Source organism: Parasteatoda tepidariorum, chromosome 3 (assembly GCF_043381705.1).
Source record: "Parasteatoda tepidariorum isolate YZ-2023 chromosome 3, CAS_Ptep_4.0, whole genome shotgun sequence".
Lineage (NCBI taxonomy): Eukaryota > Metazoa > Arthropoda > Arachnida > Araneae > Theridiidae > Parasteatoda > Parasteatoda tepidariorum.
The window spans coordinates 19,669,550-19,688,047 of record NC_092206.1 but is presented as its reverse complement, the minus strand read 5'-3'; the positions used below and the strand labels follow the sequence as shown (position 1 = coordinate 19,688,047).

General features: G+C 30.9%; 2 protein-coding genes across 2 annotated transcripts in view; one reads left to right on the top strand and one right to left on the bottom strand.

Moving 5' to 3' along the window:
* The first annotated feature begins 2,641 nt into the window (after positions 1 to 2,641).
* Positions 2,642 to 14,610, top strand: LOC107449909 (MAM and LDL-receptor class A domain-containing protein 1-like). Its single transcript, XM_071178399.1, has 6 exons — positions 2,642 to 3,270; positions 5,567 to 5,775; positions 7,478 to 7,762; positions 8,745 to 8,887; positions 10,513 to 11,364; positions 12,414 to 14,610. Exons 1-6 carry the CDS (start codon positions 2,657 to 2,659, stop codon positions 12,660 to 12,662), a joined length of 2,352 nt encoding a protein of 783 aa, XP_071034500.1. The 5' UTR covers positions 2,642 to 2,656; the 3' UTR covers positions 12,663 to 14,610.
* Positions 14,611 to 15,223: 613 nt separating this feature from the next.
* LOC107449920 (eukaryotic translation initiation factor 2 subunit 2) overlaps positions 15,224 to 18,498 on the bottom strand; it is a 6,068-nt gene continuing 2,793 nt past the window's right edge. Inside the window, exon 2 of the mRNA XM_016065597.3 lies at positions 15,224 to 17,970. Within this exon, the coding sequence (XP_015921083.2) occupies positions 16,779 to 17,864 (1,086 nt within the window). The 5' untranslated portion in view covers positions 17,865 to 17,970 and the 3' untranslated portion in view covers positions 15,224 to 16,778. The remainder of the gene's footprint in view (positions 17,971 to 18,498) is intronic.

Here is an 18,498-nt window from a genome sequence, read left to right as displayed (position 1 = left end):
ATAAAAAGCACTTCTTTTAAAATGTAGGAATGATATATTGAATATATACGAATATATGCGAATATACGAATATATACCTTATATTGCTATCTAGGGACTATCTGAAAATGTATAGTTTCCTATGTAAATCTGTACGTTAAATTGAATGCAACTAATAAAGAGTTGATCAGATTAATAGTTATAAGCGTTTAAGTACAAAAAGCACAATTTTGTACTTGCACTTGACACATCTTACATTGCCATACAGACAAGTGAGGAATCACAAACTGTTATTTAAATGAGAGGAAAAAAAATCGTTATCAAAATCGGACGAAACATTATCAAATCTGACGCGATTAAACACTAAAACACCCCACATCACTTACAGTCCGTTTTTCCGGGTTCAATCTTCTAACATTCATGGTTGGAAAGTCAAGTCATTTTGGGACAAACCAGACGGCGTGAACCCTCTTTCCAAACTTTCTCTCTATAATCGAAGAAACCACTCACTATATAATTTGTGTGAACTTGGATGCGTGTAAACGCCAGCTGTTCGCTAGGATCGAGCTCACGACTCCCAGCTCTCAACCATTGAGAAACGTCTTAAACGATTACGTCACTAGAGGACGTTGAACGTTAAAACATTACTGCGAAAGCTTGATGAAGGAGTTAGGGCAAAATATTATAAACCTTTCAGTTCTGTCAGATAGTCTCTCTGTTATTCTTCAGTTAATCAAGCTAGTTTAATTATTTTGGTCTCGCTTTCCTTCGTATTTTGTTTATGTTTAATTTGAGACTTTCAATGAATACATATTTGCGTTTTTTTTTTGGACAAATATTTCAAAAATATATTTTGAAGGTATTTTTTTAAAGAACGCACTGCTTCGAAACGTTTTTGCTGTATATAAATTTTCCATTTTTGTTTTACAGTTTGACAGAATATATATAAATATAATTGTTGTTTATTTTAGAAGTATGGCACGCGTCTAGATATTTAAAAATTATAATAATACGGAGAATTTATATTTAAAATGTGTTTTCTTAAATTCATGATGTCACTCTTTTACCATATGATGTTTTATTTTTTACTATAATACAGTTTTAATAATTTTTCATACCAATCTTTTGTCATATTAAAACTAATCAGTTTATAAATAAATTTTTTAAATAAATCCGAAAAGAATGCTCGTTAAGTAGTATTTTGAGAACATAATTTCTCCAAGTTTAAGAACTCACAAAACAAACCTAGAACAAAAAATTATTTTACCAACTCTTAATATAAGACAGTTTTCCGAAGAAAAAAAACGAAAAAAAAAAAAGAAGAAAAAAACGTGTTGTAGTCTTGTGCAAGACGCAAGTAGAACAATAAATTGGTCTATAAGGCAAGACAGTCTTCAGTAGTAAAAGTTGTTTTCTGAATAGCTTTCTGATATTTTAGAACTATTGGCTTCCAGATCTACTTTTTAAACATGTTAGTTAACTTCAATATGCTGTTATTCAAATATTTGGAAAAAGTTTCCACCCTTATATTTATTAAATACTACACGTTTTTTAATTGATTTTTTACATGGAAAGAATTAATGTGGAATTTGCAAAACGCGTTCATATCCATGCTACTTCGAAATAACGGAGGATCGTCTTTTATAAATTGAAACAATTCAAACTTAATTTCCATGAAATTTATTTTAAACAAACGAATAGCACTAGTTCAGCGAGCTATCAGATCAGCAGATTTATATTATTTGTTAAAGTAGCGTTTTTAGCTCAGAGCAAATCGATTGAATTCACTAAGACCACAAAAGATTATATCCTTTCCTGTTTTACATGCATCCGACGAAAAAAAACTTTTTTTCTTACATAAAAAAAAGGAATTAAATGGTTACGGGAAATAGAAAAATAAAATCTAAAGCACTAACCGTAAAAAAGTAGAATTGATTCCGGTTAGCGTGTTGTTATAACTTTTCCCTCTCCTCAAATAAACATGCATTTAGTTCAATCATTAGGATGGAAAAAAAAGGACGACAAACTTTTAGCAATGGGCACGCATCTATTGCTTTTCACTTTAACAAGATAATAAAAAAAGTTATGCTATTGATGTATTTTCTATACTGAAATGTAGTTTAGTGGGTAAACGTTTACTAATGGCTTCCAGTTACTCTTTGAAATCAATCTACGGCAGTACTTTAAATTCCTTGTCAAACGAATTTTATTAGTTTTGTTGATTTGTGGAAGTTAAAGTAAATATCGGAAAATTAGTTTTAAAAGAAAGCTGTCGTGATAATGTTTCTAATGTCAAGAAGAAATTATTAAAAAAAATTGTCTACCCTTTTTGAGTTTAAAAAAAAAATCGTTCAGAAAACATGAAGAGAAATCGTTCAAGAATTATTCGAAAATTTCAGCCACAAGTGAAGAAATTTATTTTCGATTATCCCAAATGCGAACAAGAAGATTGTCATAGCAAGCGATTTTAACACTTTTTTTCAAAAGTACTACGAAGAATATAAATTTGAGTTTAAAGTTTGTTCTTTACCAGAAGTGAAAAGAGTTTATTTTCCATTATCCCAAAAGCGCGCAAGAATATTGTCTTAGCAAACGATTGTAACACTATTTCTATAATATAGTACCGAGGATATAAATTTGACTTTAAAGTTTATTCTTTTAAAGTAATAAGAAAAAAATGACAGACTATTACATATTTACGACTGCATTCATTATTTTCATTCATTCTATTTTTTCAAACGATGCGGTAAAGGCAATACATCGATCTCGAAGGGATTTCGATCTTGAAGAAATTCCAGAAATGTGTGATTTCGGATCAGTAATACGATTAACAACCTGTTCCTGGAATTCTCCGGAAAACTTTTCCGGAAGACCGACTTTATGGCGATCAGGTATGGGAGCATCATCGTTTTGGATAGGTGGGCCAAGCACAGATCATACGGGTGCAGACAAAAACAGTGGATATATTTTTTATGAGACATCCCAACTGTCTCAAAATGTGATTTCGAATTCTAATTATACTTCAAATGTAATTTACAGCCCGCATTACAATCACACCGGACCGTCCGGTCTTTGTCTTTCTTTTTTCTACAATATAGCAGGATTAAGTGCTAAATCGCTCCGAGTGATACTTCGAAATTCGGAGCTTGAGGATTATGTGCTATGGGAGAGCAAAGATAACTCTGATGGAACTTGGTATATGGGAGAAGTTGCTTTTAGTTACGGGGAAAAATATCAAATTCTATTCGAAGCTGTTTCTTCTAATCAGTCTTACAAAAGAATGAATTACAGGTAAGAAATCTTACTTAAATAATTAAGCAAAAATTATTAATTTTATGAAAAAATGATAGCAATTAAAATTCTGCTTCTGTTTTGCATAGTAAATGAAATTTAGTTTTCAAAAGTCAATTGTTTTTGTTAGGTTTTTTTGTTAGGTTTCTGACTAGTATAAAAACATGATTTTCAGCGAAATTTTTGAAATTGAGTTTAGTATAAATTTATAATTCCTGTGTTCTTAGTGATAACATTGGATAGATAAATAATTTTAAGTCTTTAAACGCGTTTATTACAGATCAAATTTCGAATCTGATCTGATTTATTTCAGGGGCTGGATACAAAATAATATAGTTAACTACAAACTACACATTAAGAGATGAAAATTGAAAAATTAGAATTTCATTCTTTTTATTCATGTATTTTTGCAAAGACGACTACGGAAATTTTTAGAAATTTGCTTTTTTAACTACATTGATCCCTAACTTAGTAGTATATGCACTTGACTTTAAGATAATAGTTCAAAACATAGTTGATAGCTCTCTGAATAAAATCCTAAAAGAATATTTTGTTTTATGCAATTGAATTTTTTTTACAGTGTTTCGTATATGTAAAACATGCCTTATTTTTTTTAAATCTAAAAATGGCCACATAAAAAGAAAATAATAACAATGATATTTTTTTTTGCTAGTTTTATAAAGTTCTTAGACATAATAAAACAAGTAAACTAGTTTTTAAAAGAATTATATTAATATTTAAAAAAAAAGATGTCGAAACTAGTCGAATACCTTAAATAAAAAGAAGTGTGCAAATAAAAATAGAAATAAATTAGAAATGGTACTCATATTGGAAGTACATGTTTTGTTTCTTTTTAACAATTAATTATAAGAATTATAATTTATTCAAAAATGACGTTTATTTTAAATATATATTGCAACTAACAAAATATATTTAAGATTAAGATTAGACATTTATGAATAAATATTTCAATATAATGTTATATCATGAATAATATCGAAAATGTTTCGTGAGTAACTGTTTAAATAAGTACATAATTATTTTAATTATGAAACATATTATAATATTACGCAACATATTATTATTTTACAAAGCAACGTATCAGTATATTACATAACATATCATTAAATTATATAACATATAATTACATTACATAACATATCATTATATTACATAACATATTATATTACATAAAACATATTATTACATAAAACATATTATTACATAAAACATATTATTACATAAAACAACATTATTGTATTATAAAACATATAATTATATTACATTTATAAAATTCATTTATCCTAAAGTAATTCCACCCAAAAAATAAATTTCACTAAATATTTATTATTTTACTAAATATATATTATGCAATAATTATAAAAAAAAATTGAGTTGTAAGGTGAACAGTTTTTCACATCATTTTAAAATATCTAATTTCACATGGGAAAATACAAAATTTGTGAGAAATCAGTCCCTGAGAAATCGAATTTTTAAAAAGTTGTATGTTTAAAATTTGATTTCTCAGGAATTTATTCAGGAATATTTCAAGCATTAAAATTTATTATTATTTTTTTAAAAACTAAATTGAAGCTCAACAATAAGATAATTATTTACCAACTGCGCTGTATGATTCAATATACGAATTATTTTCCATCGGTATGATTTTCACTAACTGTTATTTACTTATCTCACTTATGCAGCACAAATATATAGTGTTATTACTATATAAGGAAAGTAGATATCTTCATATCTTTATGAATTTGAGGAAAACTAGCTGTAGAATGTGTAGAAATAATAAAAAGTTGCCTTCTGATTGCAAATCTCTATAGCAAAATACAATCCAGCAATTCAATCTTGTTGCTGTATTGTCTTTTCATTGCTCATTGCAATTCAATATTGTTACTGTATTGTCTTTTCATTGTTTATTGCAAATTCACTGTATTGCAATTCAATATTGTTGCTGTATTGTCTTTTCATTGTTTATTGCAATTCAATGTTGTTGCTGTATTCAATCTCGACAATAGCGTGTTATTACGACAGAAAATTTAGATGTTTCTAAAATTTCACATTACGTGGTTTTTTCAAAAGACTCTAAACTGTTTTTTTTTTCTGCATCATTATTTATGTCATTGTTTAATTAAAGTTCCAGTGCGTATTTATGCGGTCAATATTTCACAGTAGTGAAACCATGTTACTACAGTTAAATCTTATTAGTATTTAATAAATTCCAAAGATTCTTTTCATTTGTTGAAATAAGGTTAAGCTAACGGAAGTTTTTTTATTTTATTTGCAGAGGTTATGTTGCGTTAGATGATGTTAGATTTGATAGAATTCCAACTAAAGAAGCCTGTATAGGACACTGCACTTTCGAAGGTGGATTCTGCGACTGGGTAAACATGGATGAAGACGATTTCGATTGGGAACTCGGAAGAGGAAGCACTAATTTTATAACCGGGCCACCCCGAGACCACAGTAGCTATGGAAAAAATGAACAAACCGGTGGTAAGAAATAATTAATATTTAGGTTCGTGGTTTTGCCTCACATTCTGAAGCCACTTTTCTGAAAGTCAACATTGATTCAGAAACAAATACAGATATAATATTTAGCGAAATTTTTTTTTTTCTTCAGAAAATTGAATCTTGAAATATTTTTGATTGTAGGTAGCTATTATTTGCCCTTTGAAAAAAAAACTGCACATAAAAATAAAATAAGTAATAAATTAATTAATAATTAATTAATAATTAATTAATAAATTAATTAATAAATTTAAGTAATTAATAAAATTAANTAAATTAATTAATAAATTAATTAATAAATTAATTAATAAATTAATTAATAATTAATTAATAGTTAAATAATGATTATTAATTAATTTCATTAATAGTTAATTATTTATTAATAATTAATACTTATTAATAATTATTAATTAATTTATTAATAATTAAAATAATTAATTAAAAATTAATTGAATACTTTTAAAAAATCATGATGTTCATTAAGGAGGGAAATAGTAAGTAAGCATTTCAACTTGTAAGAAATATAATGCAGGAAAGGAAAAAAAATTGTATGACTTGTAATAAGCACTTTTCATCACAAATACCACTATGAAATGAAATGGATATGGATATTTTCCACTATAAAATACATGTTTATTTATAAAATGCATATTTTTCGTCAATAAAATAAATTATGGATTTTATTGAAATCGATTCAAAATATAGGGTAAAATTAACAGTAATATTAAAAGTTTGTTTCATCGGTTAAATTTTCAATTTTCGAAAAAATGGCAACATGTTTTAAATAGTGACTACTGTTAAAAATACTAAAAATAGCTACAGGCTAGTAGCAAAATTTTTTGATTTAGCCCCATATAAAAGCCCTCTTCTTTAGGCTTCACTTTTATACTTGCTATTTATATATGACAAGCGCGTCTTCCCGAAATAAAAGTTTGAATGAACAAAATAATTGTTTTTAGGTCCACTTTATTGACTAAAGTTTTAGGACTAGTATTTCGTAGTGATGTTTCATTGATTAATACGATGGCCGTTTTATGTAATCAGTGGGGAAGTCTGTTTCCTGTTATAAAAGCAAAATTATTAACATTAAGTAATCGAGATAATTTTTTTTATAAATGAAAACTCCACTTTAGAGTCCAAGCTGACGAGAAGAACTTCCTTTATAATGACTATTTCTTAGAAACGGTGTGCCAGCACATTCTCTAGACGTGAGAAAACTCAATTGAAGAATAAGTCATTTTATGATAATTGGTTGCTGCTTGTTCGAAGTCATTCATGAAATCAGTTCTGTTATCTCTACTGTCTTTATTGTCTGATGCTCAAGCCTGATAAAAAATTACTGCAATTTGTCGGATGGTTTATTTCTTTTGATTTAGAGTTCTATCACTGTAAATAAGGGAGTGCTCAGGCATCAGTGTAAGTGCATCAGTGATCAGTGTGCCTGAGTGCTGAGGCACCAGTGCTCAGGACCTATTTTTATCTGTGTAAATTGAGTCACTGCTCAGGCATCTAATGTAATTCTGATGTATATGGTCTGGAGCAAGTTGATTTATTTTTTGGTGTTAAGAATTGTTATGGGCTACGGAAAAAAACATGCTGTCTGGTATAAATGAAATTAAATTTATTAAATAAAAAAAGGGCATTCAGTTGGCGCTTGTTGAACAAAAATTTTCCTGCTTATTTTCAGGATTCGCATACATAAGCACTGCTTATCCGAGGCGACCTGGCGATACAGCCATGCTTCGCAGTCCAAGCTTCTCAACTACAGGGGACAACAGCCCGATGTGTATGAAATTTGCCACTCATATGTTCGGATACGGAGTGGGTACTTTGCGTGTGGTGCTCAAAAACGAGGATGAGAGCGATAAAACAATCTGGGAGATGTCCGGTTCTTCTGGCAGTAGCTGGCACAAAGCACAAGTCACACTCTCTTCACTGAGTCCATTCCAATTATTGTTGATAGCTATAGTTGGTAAGTTTCCTTATCTTAAGGAATGAAACCATATACGAATAATAAGTACTATATTTGTTGTTTGTTGGTATGCGTAATCAATTTTATATGAATTTTATCCGAAACCGCTTCCGTCACCAGTTCATTTATTGTTATCTATGTTATCACCAATGTATGAAATACCGACATTCCAAAGAATGCCTGGTTATTGCATAGAATGGCTAACATTTTAAGGCATTGCATGAAATCGGCGAATACATACTTTTTTGAGCTATAGTATAGAATGCCTAGGTAAACTATTGAATGATGTCCCGTAGTGGACTGATAGTAAAGACAAGGTTCCCAGTACAGCACCGAAGTCAAGCATCACTGACTGCGGTCAGTAAGCGGATGGGTGACTACTTTGATTAGCCTGCGTAGGGACCTAGTGTGCACGGTATCGGTCCTCTTTAAGCTGTTTTACTGTAAAGTGCTCGACTTCACACTTAGGTGGTCGGGCTACCAAAGAAAGGGAGCCATCCCGTCTGCAGAGGATCAAAATTGCGATGACATGTCTTCGGATCATCCTCAGGGATGTTTCCCAGATAGTCGCCAATTGCTCATAATGCAGTTCTAGTGCCATGCAAATAAAAGAACAAAATACCAATCTATCTATTGAATGATAAATGCTCTGTAGGCAAAGTATAGAAATATGATAATTTTTAGATACTTTAGCCAATCATTTTAACGAATGCTTGTAGATCTCAGTAATGTTATTCTATAGTATGTCTCTAGGTTTATATATTGTCATTCCACAGAACGACTAGGCAATGTGTGAAAGTGAAATATTAATCGTTCCATTGTTTACCTGTTGATTTTATGCATTCTATCCAATAAGTGGGTATACGGAAGAACGAATACATTAACAGTGACATACACGAACATTTTTAATTAATACAATTCAAAATAATTGATTTAAATTTGAGGTGACTACATTAATAAAAGGTTTTTTCTCCTTTTTTAGGTAATCAGTTTGGTAATATAGCTGTGGATGATATATCTTTTCAATCTGGTGCATGTCCTGTTGTACCACAGACTGCTGCAAAAGACAACGGGGATTGTAATTTTGAAGATAATATGTGCAATTGGAACAATCCATCCCCACAGGTTATCATTTCACATTCGAAAGATATTTTCTCTTTTAATAACACTTCATCTTGAATTTTGTTTCAATCGAAACCAGAAAAAAAAACTGAAATTAATTTGAAATATTTTGAGTTCATATAATAGTTTTTTTTTTGTTGACTGATGCTATTGTTAACGTATTGTAAGCGGCTATAAGTAGAGTAAATATTAGACTATCAAAGTTGACCTTGATTGTTTTATTACTTTCTCATTTTTGGCAACACTAATTCATTTATACAAAGTATTGTTATTAGGAAAAGCACATTGAGAAACTTACATTTAATTTATTTGATAATTTCAAGACCGTATATATTTGAGAACTTATATGTTTACGAAATATTTCAATTAGACTCTGTTTCTTATTTTTAAAAGAGAAATTTCAAAATATTCAATATAATTCAAATGTGTAGAAAATATTAATAGTAAGAGTCAGAAATTACATGAAAGAGAAAAATAATAATTAATTGAAAGGAAAACATCGATGTGAAAAAAAGAATCTTATATTTAGGGCTCGCGTTGCACATATGTTCTATATCTTTAAAGTTATTTTAGAAATACTGAATCAACTAAAAGTGTTTTGTCTGGAAGAGAAAAAGCTCATTTTATTAAATTTACTTGAATATCTTACTTGAATATTTCGCTTCCAATATATATTTTTTGAATTCGTTTAAAAAAAGTTATGTACTTACACTCATTAGAGTATCTCAAATTTTTATTAGGTAGAAAAAAGTAAATATGTCATCAGAATATGGCGTACCAATATTGAAGCTAATTATTACAAAGGAAGAATTAAAGCCGTCATAAACCAATTTATTTATCAGATGACGCTGAAAAGCGTCCAGCTTTTATTTGTAAATTATAAATTATTTGCTTTTATTCATTAATAAACACTTTTTAGTTTTAATCAAAAAATAAACTATTTTTTGTAGTTTTTGATTTCATCTCAGTCTTGGTATATTACTCGTGAAAATTTTGAAACATTTTTATCATTTAAGACGCTAATGACCTAGTTTCTAATTCATTTTTAAAATAATAATAAACACAAAAACAACGGGAAAGACTATAGTTTGTCTAAAGTAAGAACTCCCATAGCCATTCGCCTGGACCCGTGGCGGTGACTATGGTAACGAGGTATAACTATTTCAAGTAAGGGTGTGGGGTCACTGCTTAGGACAGGTTTTGGTTACGGCCTGCGTGAGAAAAGGAATTTTTTTCGCCTGTCTATTGTATTAGCCCTAGAGTGCAGAGAAGCTACCCTTCCTTATATGTGCTATTCTTATTTCCCAAGCAGCAGACGGCCGTAGACTTTGTGGTGGGGGGAGTTCTTACCGCAGACGAACTATAGAACATGATGTTTTTTATTAGACTTTTCAATATCATACTACATCTATCTCATATTCATATCTACTACATCTGTTAATGGCTCCGCTTAGTTTAATCTATATGATCATAAGTTCATAAAGCCAGAAATGAACTAAATAAACTTTTCAAAAAGCTCTTTGTCAAAAAAGCATACAAATTTTTAAGCTAAGTTACGTTTTCTTTTGAGTACCAAAAAAGATATAGTTGTTTTTATAACAATTAAAATGTTGCTGCTTTCATTGCAGGATGAACTGGATGATGTAGATTGGGCGAGGCAATATTTCTACAATCAAAATGGTCCTCACGTCGATCACACCAGAGGCGACAACAAAGGATACTACATGAACCTTCTCCCAAACACATCTCCTTTGATGAAAGGTGGTACAAAAGGATGGCTTGTAAGTTCACGGCTGAAACCAACAGCGAACCCCAAATGCTTATCATTCTACTATTACATGCATGAGAGACTCATTGATCCAAATGGCATGAGTTTAGGAAGTTTAAAAGTTTTCGTTCGCCTGATGAAACCAGGCAAGCCGTTTTCACCGATTTGGCGACTTTATAACCACCAGGGTGAGCGATGGTTTCCAGCAAGGGCTCCAATAGTTAGCCTCAAAGATAGAACACCACCAGATACGGCATTCGAAATCATTTTCGAAGGTGTTTGGGGTGATGGACGGGCTGGTGATATAGCTATAGATGATGTATCCTTCTTTGACGGGGATTGCACAACTGAACCTTTAGGTGCTGCCGCGGTTGTTGGTGAATGTTTCTTCGAGACAGATATGTGTGGATGGATTCCTGTATCTGTTTTAGACGACGGACCATCTACTCTTGCGCCAACGACGGAGCCAAAAACGTTGAATTCAGTAGAAGAAAGTTTGTGGAAGATGGCCAGAGTGGAGAATAAACCGGCCGGTCTTCTAGATCACACATTGCGATCACCAGTAGGATTTGTATTTTTCGACGTTTTTCATAAAAGTGTTGTTCAAAAACCTAAACTCCGAAGTCCTATTTTAGAATTTAGCATTAGTACTGTTAGATGTTTGGGATTTTGGTTCGTTGTCTTTGGAAGAAGTGACGCAACTGCTTTGGAGGTAAGTTGGTTATTATAAATATAATTATTGACAGTTTTAAAATACATTTTATTCCAAACCTTTCTAATTATTTTAAGTGTTGAAATTCGCTGATTGTCAGCATTATTTTGATTTCAATCTCAACTTTTTGCTACATAAACGGAAAAAATATAAGTCAAAAGAGTAAGTGGATAGAGAAAATATTTTCAGTTTTTTTTATATATAAAAATCAAGGAAAAAAAAACCAAGTTATTATTGTATTCAAAGAAGATATCGTTTACTCTTGTGTTATGCACTATAATAACATCGTTATAGAAACTTGAGAACGATATTAGTATTATGGAAGAAGCAGTAAAGATAAGGGGAATTTAAAATCAATTATTTCATGCTTCTCTTCATATTAATGATGACTTTTTCAAAAGTTTAAGTTTATTTTAAAAATAGTAAACTGTTTATTTGATATGTATATTGTGCAATAAATATTGGAGACAGTTGCACTTTGACCTGCATGCACCCCGGATATGCGTAAAACATTAATTTTTTCTAATATTTACTAATTTATATTAACTCTCTGTTATTATACTAAGATCGTAATACTGAAAGTCATTAAAGTTTCTCTTAGTGTTTATACTAAAAATCGGAATACTGGAAGTTATGAAAGTTTCTCTTTGTAATTATACTAAGAATCGGAACATTATTACCGTAACGATACTAATACCTCAATGATATTAATAACATAAATATATTTCCCTGATGAGATTTGACTAGTTCAACGCTGACAGCGTAATCATTAAATATAGTAATCGTTGAAATAATGTCTGTCTCACAATTTCATACTGCTTTTGAGACTGGTAATGAATTCTTGAGTTATTACTTTTATTCTAGTTATATTTTTAGAGGCAATTAAATTCCAAAAAACATGCTCGACTCTAAGTCACCTCATTTTAAATTACTATAATAAGCATTAACCTAAGTCTCTCCTTTATAGCATTCTACTTTAAAATAACTTCTGTTTTTTAAAAAATTTTTTTTAAATATATGATGATGTTTTTTTTCTTCTCGTTCGATAGGTTGTATTACTGGATTTATCTAACTCAGAGCAAATTCAGAGGATCGTAATCTGGAGACTGGAAGCGAAGAACTTTGCGAACGCCAGCAGGACTGATTGGAGTTACGCTCAGGTGAGCGTCGACGCAAAAGGCGATTATTTACTGCAGTTTGAAGGAGAGTCTTCAGATGGCGGTTTTGCTTTGGATGATATTTCATTCTATGAGGGCTCTTGCCACACGAGACCACCAGCTGCTGTTGGAAAAGGATAGTTGCACATTCCATTGCTCCAGAAATTGCAGCTCATATACAAGATTTATGTACGAGCTGTTCTTTTAACTAATTTCTTTGCTAGCTCTTCTTCAAATTTTGCTAATCATCATCATCGAGGCGATTGCAATCAGATACTTTAAGAGATATTCTTTTAAAATTAGCTTTAAAAGCAAATGTTGACACGATGCGATGTTGCTGGTGTTTTGCGATCTGTCAAATCAAGAAGGATTGAAAGTGAAAAGATGTACCCTCAAAACGATTGCTTTAAAAGGGAAAAACGTGTCATTGGTTCACCCTTTACCCACAACATTGCGCAATTTTTATGATTAAAATGACTCATACTTCCCGTTGCTCTATCTTCATGCTGTTTATTTACCTTCTTTAGCCGTCCTTCGACCCTTGAGAGCCTTAATCTGTTCTTTCGTATTTTTCGTCTAGTTTTAGCATAGCTGGAACTCATTGTCTTGAACATGTTATATTAAAGTTATATTGGTGCAGCATAGCCGGTACTAGCTTTTGTGCTATTAAATTCTGTTTACATTCAACTTATTTACATTGTGTGGTATTAAAATTTGAAGAAAAGGCACTATCTCAAGCTCCAACTGTGTTGCCTGGCTAGAATCAAGCCTAGTGTTCTGATTCTATATATTGTGACCGTTAAGAAGTATAGCCGTTGAGGAAAAAAAACGAAGTCTTTGCCTACGGCTGAACTTTTTCTCTTACCGTGCTCTTAAACATCAGTTGGTAATCGATTGCTTTGAAATAAATAGTTGAAACTCCTACTATCAGCTAATATCTAGTTGTAACAGGATTGAACAAATTTGCTACTTTTGAGGAGAATGGTGATTTTCGTGTGTGTTTTCTCTCAATTGAGGCTCGATCTTAGAAGTTTTGACAAAATTGTTTGTGTTGTTTCGAGGATAGTCTAAGAATACTATGATTTTATAACACTTTGTTACTGAGGGAAAAAATACTCCGCCAAGCTTAATTTCAGTAATAAAAAATGTTCCAATTGCACTAACAACTTGGAAAGAGAGGACAATGTGTAAAAATGAAGCATGAATACCAATTGAATAAGCTTAAAATAATCAATCTAAAATCGTATGGCCAGTGATTTATCATACTAATGTGATTAGGTTTGTATATGAGTGAGAAAAATATGTATAAGTTACATGACCTAATTTTGATGGTAATCACGCTCGTAGCTCGTTACATGACCTAATTTTGATGGTAATCACGCTCGTAGCGAATAAAAGGTAGCAGAGAAAATATTGCTTACCTTTGGTTGGTGCATGGTCACTTATGTTTGTCTTCACGTGTGTTTACTTCAATAGTGTTGTCATTCCTGGTTCGACTTTCTTAAGATTACTAAGAATTATTAATTTAGTAAAAAGTTTTGATTGCCTTTTAAGATAAGAGTTTATTATTAAATAAACATAATTTGCAAGTAGGAGTTTGGTGTTTTTAACAAGAAGGATAGATAAGTAGTAAAGTGAAAATAAAAGTTATACATTTCATAATTAAGTAACGCCATCCAGTGGCTAAAATAATAAAAAATGAATTATTGAACTGAAAGATTAGTGATGAAATATATATACTTTATGACAAATTTTACAAGTAAGTGTGCATGTAAGTTACATGTAAATGTCTATGACTCTTAATTTCATTGTAATTTTTCCCCTTTGTTTACAGACATATAGATGTAAATAGATAAAGTAAATAAATACATTCTTCAAGAAATTACTTAATTCAAAAATAAATTCGACAAATATTCTCCATTCAACTTAGTTTTTTGTTATCTTTATTGAGTGTTTTCATGTGATAAAGGTTCAATATTTTGCTAAGTAAGTAAACATATTTCAGTTGTCCAGTTACAAAACCTGTTAACTGTGTTATTTAAAAGAAGTGAGTTTCATAAATCAGTTTTAAAAAATTTCTGGGCTTCAATTCGAGCAATTATTTTTTGTTTTCAGTTCATTTTACTGTTTATCTCTGATGATAAAACAAAATAAAATGACTTTACGGTAGAATATCTGAGTATATCATGATGTTTCATATTTCTTTGTATTTTAGCCAATATTCTAAACATAAATATAGATTTCACTTTAAGGAGACAACTTGTTTTAGCGTAAAATGTAACATTTATATATATTATGGTTTTAATATCATATGTTTTCATCAAAATAGTACCCCAAATTAGTCAGAATCTCAAACTGTGCTAGGGGAGGACATTCGGTTTAGTTGGGGTTTTGCATGTGTAAAAATGTATTTAGACAGAAATAAAATATTTGAAAGAAAAAGAGAAAGAAGAAGCTGTTAAGGTTTATATTAGCTTAAAACCAACTTATGTCATGCTTTCGCTTATGTACCTCTCGAAATAAACATTTTACGAATATATTTATGTTAAAAAAAACTGATCACATTGAGTAGATCTTAAATGCGCCCTTTTTAAAAAATATACACGTAACAAAATTCTCTTTTACTTTCATGATTTTTTTCGTTGTAACCTATTTAGCACATAACTTTCAATGTTTGTTTTATAAAAATAGAAACAAAAAGCTAGAATATCGATTAGCTTTATTTAAATAAAGTCATTTAAATAGTTTTTTACGCGAGTACATAGGCAAATAAATAAAACAAAATCACTCATACAAAATAAAACAACAGAAAGTTTTACAATTAAAAGATGAGAGCAAATGTATGCAATATTTTAAATTAATAATAAATAAACAAACAAGTTCCATAATGGCTTATATTTACATACATTCTTTGTGTGCTTAAAATACAATGTTAGATCATGTGAATTTTATTTTTAAAAATAACTCTATCCACTACTTTTTTGGAATAAATTTGTTCTGTTCCCTTAATGACGACAAAAGAATCTTTTCACTGAGATTACACTGAGGAATAAAAATTTTTTTATGTTTTGTTGCATGAATTTTTTTTACATATCTTAGATATTTACACGTCGCTGATTTCAAATCTGCAATTAATTTCTCTCTCCAATCTACAATTTTTTAAAAATAACATTTTTAATCTAATTTTGTTTAAATGTACAAGTTTAAAAACGTTATGTATAACAGGGGGTCGCTTAAATGTTGCGACAAGCATCTAGGAGAGTAAAGGCATATCATCAGGATCAAAACTGTCCAGGAGTCCATGCCCGGGAACGTCGTCATACGCTGCTAGGGGCGCTTCCTTGTTATGAACTGTTTTTTCGTGTGCTTGAACAGGCCTTAACAGGGAAATGCCTTCAGCCGCTTACAATGACATTTCCGGGCATGGGGTGCTATGCAATTTTAATCATGATGATGTGCCCTATCTTCCCCTGAGTTTATGCTCCCCTTATAACGTTCTTAATTTTGTATATTTCGTAAAAAGTAGATTAAAAACGTCATTTAAAAAAATCTGGAGATTTTGGAGAAAAACTAATTTTAGATTTCAAATCCCCACAGCCTGAATTTAAAACATCAAAAATATTACATTAGTGTCAGAAATAATTATTAATTAATTAAATATTAATTAGAAATTATTCCTGGGTTTTACAATTAAGATAATGTTAACTCGGAGGATAGATCCCAATGAGGTGACCCAGGTTTGAATCTCAGCGATGACTGGCCTGTTCTAATTCTGGCCTTCAAGTCAACCGTGGGATTTGTTATTGCTTTTCGTCTCCATATGACGTAAATGTGGTTTAGGACGCTCTCCCCCTAAGTAGGCGAAATCGAATATTTGTATAAATGGAACAAAACATTTATTTCCTAGGACTATTTTTTTAATATGCTCCTCTCATAAAGGAACATTCAGCTGTATTTAAATGGCATTTTGCTAAAAATCATTGATCAAGTTTGAATTTGTGAAATTTTTCAGCGTTCCTAGGCAACTGCGAAAATTTTGATGAAATTTTTTGATTATCTCCGTTCATCTAGTGTTGCTAAGCAACGGTCTTGTCTGAAAAAAATTTCATCCAAAAGGTGTAAAATGTTCACTTGTGTTGTATGAAGTAATTTCTCCACACATTAATTAATTAGTTGTAGTGGATAAAGAATGAAAAGTTTTTAAATACCAAACTTTGACAGTAAAGGAAGAAAAAGTAATACTAAGTAATGGTATTATCAGTTAACTTTGGCTCTTATTGCAGCTCGTTTGCTTGTGACAGCTTGGAAACCAGATTTAATACTTGCTACAGCCCACCTAGATCCACATGATTCGCAGTGCAAGAAACACAGTCTTGAATCCTTTTGAAGCATCGTGTCAAAGGAATGGCATGCACGACAAGTCACGTACTCTTTTATGTAACGTCGCAAAACAGTTTCGATTTGTCTTTGTTCGAATCTGCCCTTAATAATCAGTTGATTGTTGCCATCGATGGAGGCACTCGTAGCAAGTTCAGCGAGGATGAAGGTGTGCAAATGTTGAGGGCTCCGATGAAGAGTTTTGCAAACGTCCAAAAAATTAGTGAAAGAAGTTCTTCTTGTTCCAATTCGTATAACTTGAGGAGGTCTCATTATTATACTCTTTTGACTGTCCGATTTGCTTTTTGGGTCTTTCGCACAAATGATGTTGTATATTCGGCTTAGTAAGTCTTCGTAATTATAATCTGTATCTCCTGTGTTACTGGATAAATCATAAGAATCGGTTTTCAACTGATCATCGTCGACGAACAAATTGCCCCCTCCAGTTTTTTTTCTTCTCTTCTTTTTGAGCATGTTGAAATCCAAATCCTGAATGTTAAAAGTATCTTCAGACTTTGGATCAAGCGTCTTGGAATTTAATGATTCGTTGGTTGTTGTCTTTTTTAAAGTTTTCTGTTCATGTTTCAACGTCATATCTGTTAATTCTGTTCTGTCAGTATTTGGCATCAATTCTGCTTTGATTGTGTCTGGTAGCTCTTGATTGGAAAAATCAGTTTTCATAGAAACCTCATCACGTGTAAGAGACAGATTGTCATTAATCAACTTCTTTTTCCTTCTCTTTTTAGCTGAGTTGAAATTCCAATCTAAATCCTGAATGATAAAATTTGTTGGATCGAGCATTTGAGAATCTAATAGTTCGTTTTCAGGTTCCTTTTTCAATGGTAATTTTTTTATATCTTGCTTCGCATAGTGCAAATTCAAATCTTCTGTGCCAGGACTTGCCAGCAACTTCATGTTGCTGGTATCTTTTAATACTGACTCTTGATTTGAGGATTTATTCTCCATTTCTTCCTCCGAAGCAAATATTATTATTCGTTTCTTTTATTCGCTGCGTCGATGGATCAAGAAAATGCTCGAATTCTTTTCCCAGGAAAAACAAGTATAAGGAAATCTGTAAAATAAATTGTGTATAAGTGTGAATTCAATTCAGGCATTTAAAGATACAATCTGTTTTTATGTGTTGAAAAATATCGATTTAATTTTTTCCCTTACAAATGTGGATCGAGTATATCATTGAAATGTGTATGAAGAATTCAAGGCAGAAAAAAAATTATAAAATGCTAAAAGATTACTGTACGCATTGACTAATAAATGTTAAAGTTTTCAGATCGTGTTTCTTAGAACATCTTTTTGAACTGGTAAGGCTCTAGAGGACCATTTTCATATCTTTCATTCTTCTTCTATTTTTGACATATGTGCAGAAATATAAGTTGCGTACGACCCGTGTCCCTTAAGGTTGTTTTTTTTAAGGCTCCATTGTCTTATGAAATAATGTTTTTTTTTGAGAATAAAATGATATTTCCATAACTGCTGAGAGTTTGCAATAATTACTCAAGATTGTTCGGACAGAATTAGCTCATTTAAAGCAAGAACTGTCAATGCTTTTTTCTGAAAACGGCTACTCGGAGGATAGATCCCA